General features: G+C 31.3%; 1 protein-coding gene across 1 annotated transcript; it reads left to right on the top strand.

The window, feature by feature from the left end:
* The first annotated feature begins 3,176 nt into the window (after positions 1-3,176).
* Positions 3,177-6,368, top strand: LOC107889075 (transcription factor FER-LIKE IRON DEFICIENCY-INDUCED TRANSCRIPTION FACTOR). Its single transcript, XM_016813376.2, has 4 exons — positions 3,177-3,780; positions 4,061-4,252; positions 4,350-4,523; positions 4,813-6,368. Exons 1-4 carry the CDS (start codon positions 3,316-3,318, stop codon positions 4,909-4,911), a joined length of 930 nt encoding a protein of 309 aa, XP_016668865.2. The 5' UTR covers positions 3,177-3,315; the 3' UTR covers positions 4,912-6,368.
* Positions 6,369-6,825: the final 457 nt, after the last annotated feature.

The following is a 6,825-nucleotide window of genomic DNA, read 5'->3' as shown; positions in this document are numbered from 1 at the left end:
TTTTCCATCAACTTCTATACCACTCATGCTTCTTGTTTATGCATACACGTTTAAAACAATAAAATGAATGTTTAATTTAAATAAAAAGAGAAGAAAATTAATCACTTCTTACTTAAATTTAAACTTATCGAGGGACAGAATTATCTAATATTTTAAAGGATTTAGATAAAATGTTAATTAAAAAAATAAGTTTGGATAAAACATTAAACCTGTTTAAGAATTGAATTGAGCTAAAGTTCTAACACTAAACTTAAATCTTCTTTAATCGTTTTCAAATTTATTATATGTTTTTTTTCTTTTATGTTTAATATATTTTATATCATATAAAAATTAATATAATATACTAAGCTATTTATGCTTAAAATTTTTATAGAAAATATATAATGATAGTAAAAAGATATCATATCATTATTAAATATTATCTGAGATCATTATTATTTTTAAAAATAGAGAAATATGTACTTAAATAATTATACATCATATTTATGACATGGAATAACATGAACCCGTCCTAACTTCCACCTTAAACACTTCTAACTGTCACTTAATGGGAAAAAAGAAGAAGAGCAAAACATTATGTACAAATGATGACGATCCAAGTAGCCTCAGAAAAGTCCTTTTAAGTTAACCCTTGGGCATAGAGTGGGCCTTATGAAAGCTTATTTCAGCTGAAAAAGAGCATCTCCGAATATTAAGCCCAGCCCTTTGATCATGCTTTCAAGCTGACAGAAAATGTCCATACATAAGGGCTTGAATTTTTAAAGGATAAATTCTATAGAAGCTCCCTATAGTATGTTTCTTTTAAAATTTGGTCCCTATACTATAACTTTATATTTTGACTTTTTGAAATGCTTACTTTTTGTACTGTGACCAACTTTTTTTTCGTTTATTCTTTCAAGAAATTTGGCGTCACTTATTTTTATTTTGAACATATAATAATGTCATTTTTTGTATATTTAAAATAGACCAAAAAAAAAAAAGGAAAAAAATATAACACTTGTCCAAATTGTAAAAAAACTTGTTGATGTGTGCATGCCACATCACCACATATTTAAAACAATAAGCAAAGTCAATTAATTTGATGGAATTAACAGAAAAATTGACTCACACATTTCAAAAAGTAAAAGACTAAAAATAATGGAATTAAATAGTACCCAAACAAAATCTACCAAAAATACATAGTATAAGAACCTTCTGTGACCAATGGAAGTTCAAGTGTTGATTTCCAATAATCACTAAAATTATGGGCAACAAATGAAACTCAATTAAATGTTTATGTCCATTACCTCGTTTCTAGTTAATTTAAGTTGCCTCATGACAAAAAGTGTAACGACGATGCTTGTTGGACTAATTTTGGAGTTGTTCAAAAGTTTCTTTTATTAAGAAAAAATATTTCTAAAATTACCCATAATTTTTCCTAACTCATAAATAAGAGAATAATACGATTCAGCGTATTCGACGTCCTCTCACATTGGCAACAACGCCCATGCCATTTGAGTTAAAACTCAATCAGTTGAATTTTTTTTTAACTTGTTAAATTGAGTGGTTTTGTATTTTTGGAAACCTTTTTGGTAAACTTTCATTTTTTGAATCATTTTTCATCATTTTGAAATATATTTTCAGGAACTTTCCATTTTATAAAAAATTTAAGGATGATAATGGAGGGACAGAAGTGGATATTGTTAAATCCACCACTGCTTTACGGTTAATATATTTTACTCCACCACTCGCCCTACCCTCTATTATGGAGGTATAATATTAAAAATTACTATCACCTTTATGGATGTTGGATGCATCCATACCTACCCCACACTGCTCCGTTTTAATTTAATTTTGACTACTTGTCTTTAACATTTTCAGTTTTTTTTAAAGTCAAGTAAATATTTAAACCCAATTTTTAAAAAAAATTAAATATAAAATATAGATGGTTCTTTTCCATATTATGTTATTATATGTTTACCTTTTTAATAGTTTATATATACAAAAATAAAACTGTAATTTCATATAGTGAAACAGGTCAGGATGAAGTAAAAAATTGTCACAACCGTTTCATACTTACTATTTGGAAGAAAAAAAAAACAATTATCTCGCCTCACATCTACTTTTCAAAAAAAAATTGAAACTCATCAAGCAGTTTAGATTTTGTTATCGCTACACTTTCTTATCTCGCCTCAGGCATGGTGATGCAAAACTCTCATTTTCATTTCCTTTTTAATTGTATTTCTCTTGTAAAAAATTAAGTTATTTTGAGAAAAGATGAAGAATATTTAGGTTGAGTTATTAGTTTTGGATGTTATGGACTTATGTTGGGGACTTTTCTAGGCCATTGATAGATAATTGGAGAGGACTAAACCCAAGAGGATATGGACAGCTTGAGGGCCCAAACACAACTGAATACACTATGCCCAATGAATACCTCTTTTACTAGAGCACTTCTGTCACCCATAATACAATTGAATTCATCACACATAACTTTAGGAAGTAAAAAACCAAGTTGATCAATTTTAAATTAATTCAAGATTAATAATAATTTTATTAAAATATTTGCCTTCCATACTCCGAACTGCTCTAAAGTTTCAAGGACTTCGATTGAGTCTTAACTCAGTTAGTATCAATATTATTGTCAATGTAGAAGAACATGGATTCGAGTGCACTAAAACATATAATCCTTTTATTTAAAGGTTGGGAGGGGCAATGAGTAGTTCTAGACATTATATCAAAAATTAAAAATTAAAAATCATGATGCTACACTTATATGAAAGAAATTAAATCAAAAAAAATTTAATGAATACATTCTCCACGTATAAAGGCATCTGAGTGCAAAGAAAAATTGATTAGTTAAACAATGAATAAATTCATTTATAAATTATATAATCAATTTTATTAAGCTTGCTTCATGTCAAATAATTAGGCATTAATATTGCCAGCAGATGTGCAATCAACTAAGCATTGACTTTCTTTGTCTTCCCTTCACTTCTTCAAATAGATGAGTGTAAAGAACAGCTACTAATATTGTTCTTTCTCCGATTGGATAAGTTGACTTATTTTTAATCAACTTACTGAAATATAATTACTTTTTAACTATGGGCATGGTTTGATTGATGCTGCAGGCTATGTCACTACATATGTCATCACCTTACCAATTACTAATAAACAATGAAAAATAATCAATGGCAGCATTAGATTCTCCTAGTGATTCCTTTCACACTATGGAAATGAGAAGAAGCAGTTTCAAATTCTAAATTTATAAGCTAATACCAGCTACGCCTCTCACAATCAGGCAGTCTTCTGCATATATGCTGATTAATCACATAAATGGATGCATCGAGAAATTCCCCTCTGGAGCTCCCTGACCACTTTGAACCATATGACTTCGTTGAGGATCCTAACTTTGATCAGTTGGTCAATCTAATTCAAGGAGAAACCGAAGACGTGGTCTCCGCTTTCGATTATGATCTTATCAATGGCTGCTTTGATGACAAGCAGACTGGTGGAGCACCTGGGGATGCTTTCGAGTTTGATGCTACAAGCACCATGGTGCCGGATTTTAACTATGCTTTCAATGCATTGCCTAGTTTTGATGGAGAAATAATGAAGGATGGGGAGGAAGATAGCGACGAGGAAGACGAGTCTTCCGGGACAACAACAACAACATCATCGATGACAACAAAGAAATCAAAGGCTGATCGGTCGAGAACTTTGATTTTGGAACGACGCAGGAGGGGTCAGATGAAGGAGAAACTCTATGCATTGCGTTCCTTGGTTCCTAATATAACTAAGGTATACCTTGTTTGCAGTGCGTGCTTCAATTGTAACTTATATGGATTAACACTAAAAAGAATTTCACTTAGACAGATTGCATGACGGAATTTGCAGTCTGTTGGTATAGAATGAAGCTACACTGATGGACTAAATTATAAAAATAATACATGACGGTCAGGTCAAATCCGCCGGTATAAGTACGTAGCGACAGAATATTTATATCCGCCAGTATAGCTCCACTTAAAAGATGGGTGCTAAATTTAGCTTGTTGGCGATGCTAATAAACTTATGCCTGCAGATGGACAAGAAATCCATAATTGGAGATGCTGTATTGTATGTGCAAGACTTGCAAATGCAGGCTAAGAAGCTAAAAGCTGAGATTACTGGTCTTGAAGCATTGATGGCAGGGTACCAAGAAGAATCAATTAATAACCCCGTTAAGATTCGAGTTGCAAGAAACAACCATCCCATTTGCAAGAAGATTTTGAAGGTATTGAAGTGTATATATAGATTGTCTTGTCACTTAATAAACCTTTCTTCCATGGAAAGCAAATTAAACAAAATAATGCTTCCATGTTGATTTGCAGTTGGATATGTTTCAAGTGGAAGAAAGAGTGTTTTACGTTAGACTGGTTTGCAACAAAAGTGAAGGGGTTGCATTATCACTTTACAAGGCCCTTGAATCCCTTTCCAACTTCAAAATTCAAAATTCCAATCTGGCCACCGTTTCTGACACATTTGCATTAACATTTACTCTAAATGTAAGTGACTCTTTTCTTATGTTCCTCTCAATTTGTTGCTTTTAGTTACATTCCCTTAATAAATTCGGTATTGTTTTTGACCAAAATTTTATCTCTCAATTTTGTCGAGAATTTTGGTGGATTCACGGAATGAAAATGACTCATAATACTAGAACAAAGTGAAATCATGACAAACCGAAGAGATTTTATATGGTTTGACTCCACCATATAAACCATTTATAGACCGAGGGGTATATCAACACTATTCTATTGCAAGAATCTGATTAGTTGCTGTTGGTATATAAAACAGGTCAGAGATCGTGAGCAGTCCATGAACTTGGCAAACATGAAGTTATGGGTAAGTGGGGCTCTTCTAAACCGAGGGTTTGAGTTTATAAATTGCCTGTAGATCCTCAATGAATTGAGCTGCATGTTGTTAGCCTGTTATGAACAGTTTTTCTTTCTTTTTCTTTGAGAAGTATTAATGTGCTGTGACTTTTGAGACCCTAGTTTACTATAAAAGCTAACTTGTTTAATTTAGGGTTTGTAGTATATTATTGTGATGCAAATCTCGTTGACTTTGTCTAAATCCTGTTGTATTTGGTCGGTTAATTTACAGTATTGGTCAGCGCTCAGCTGTGCCTAAGATTAAACTATCACATGTCCATGGTTTTTTGTTTTGGGATTTTCCTCAAGTTTTTCGTCATGGAATTTGAGTCTTGTTTCACTTGCGTTGTAGTGTATTTATATGTGTAATTAATTATATTTTTATTTCATTTAATTAATGTAATTACTTATTATTTAAAATACATGATTAACTATTTTCATTTAATGTAATATAAAATATTTAAAATATTTTATAATGAAATATTAGGTAAATTACACAAATGGTCACCAAACTTTCAAAAGGTTTCATTTTAGGCACCAAAAAAAAATTTAAAATTTAAGCACAAATGTGATATAGTTTCATCATTTTTGGTCGCTTCACAAAAATCTGACAATGAATAATTTCTAAAATTTTGATTTTCCACATAATTTAAAATTTTATCATTTTAGTCCCCTACCCTAAAAACTGGGGACATTTGCATTGCTGAAGCCCCTTTTCTCTAGTCTCTAAGAGTAACCCCATCAGTGATGAGAAGAAATTGGGAAGGGAAACGAAGGAAAGCAAGAAGGAAATGGAAGATCAATGTGGTTCTTCAATTCTTGTTACCCATTCCCAGCAAATCAAAGCGGAAAGCATTGATACCCTCTCTTCCCAAAGCAGTGGCAAGAATCACCATGGCTGTTCATTCCTACAAATGAACAAAAACCCATAATTGTTTTGTGAATTGAGGTGTGCATCAGCTACCTATTGTGTTGCTTTCTTTGACATTACCTATTTAATTTCTTTATTAAAAAACCATCTCCTTTAAGCTTCGTTATTAATTTCCCTTACCAAACAAAAGGAACACATACAAAAAAAAAAAAAAAGGTGCAAGATTGGCAACCTCAAAAGCAAAGTCTGCAAACTGAAGTTTAATAGAGAAATATGTTGTACAAACACATTAAATTAACAAAAACTTGTACGGGATCCTAAATCTTAAAAACCTAAGGCAACGACATATCATGGCTTAGGCTCTTTCTCCTCTAATCCTTCTAGCAGGTTGAATATCTTTGGGCATAATCATAACCTCTTTTTTTTTTTTTTGGCATGAATAGCAGACAGAATAGTATCCTTGAAAAGCCCCACTAGATACGCCTCCGCCGCTTCCTGCAGGGCAGCGAAGGCGTTGCCTTGGAACCTCAAATCGGTCTTGAAATCCTTAGCGGTTTCCATAACCAACCTCTGAAATGGAAGCTTTTGGAGCAGTAGTATTTATTCAAAATTCAAGTTTTGATATAATAATAAAACCATTTTCTTTTGTTTAGGTAAAAAATAATTTTAAATAATAATATACCATTTATAAACTTCAACACTTTCGATGAAAGTCTATAGTTTAAAATGAATATAAAAGCAAATCCTAATGTTTAAAACATTAAATTTTTTTTTAAAATTCTTTTATATACTAAATGTATTTTGTAATTTAAAATAAAACATTAATTAAAAAATAAATTAAAATTCAACACTCAATACAAGAGTTAAAGCGTATTTGTACAGGAGGTAAGATTACTTTTGGTGAGATTAAAAATAGTAATAACGACGATATTAATTACCATAGCAATGAGATTGTTTATCGTAGCAGTGAGAATAAAATTAATGGTTGGATATAGTTATGATGGTAAGATGAGAATAGAAATCTATAAAAAAAATTGAATATTTAGAATATTTGATATTAATGAA

Source organism: Gossypium hirsutum, chromosome A09 (genome assembly GCF_007990345.1).
Source record: "Gossypium hirsutum isolate 1008001.06 chromosome A09, Gossypium_hirsutum_v2.1, whole genome shotgun sequence".
Classification (NCBI taxonomy): domain Eukaryota; kingdom Viridiplantae; phylum Streptophyta; class Magnoliopsida; order Malvales; family Malvaceae; genus Gossypium; species Gossypium hirsutum.
The sequence above is the reverse complement of the archived record's forward strand: the minus strand, read 5'-3'. Positions and strand labels throughout refer to the sequence as shown.

Excerpts from the sequence above, each read along its gene's own strand:
- LOC107889075 (XM_016813376.2), top strand. The coding sequence starts at position 3,316 with ATGGATGCATCGAGAAATTCCCCTCTGGAGCTCCCTGACCACTTTGAA. Across the intron at positions 4,253-4,349 it reads TTTGCAAGAAGATTTTGAAG|TTGGATATGTTTCAAGTGGA; the intron begins GTATTGAAGTGT and ends GTTGATTTGCAG. Across the intron at positions 4,524-4,812 it reads CATTAACATTTACTCTAAAT|GTCAGAGATCGTGAGCAGTC; the intron begins GTAAGTGACTCT and ends TATATAAAACAG.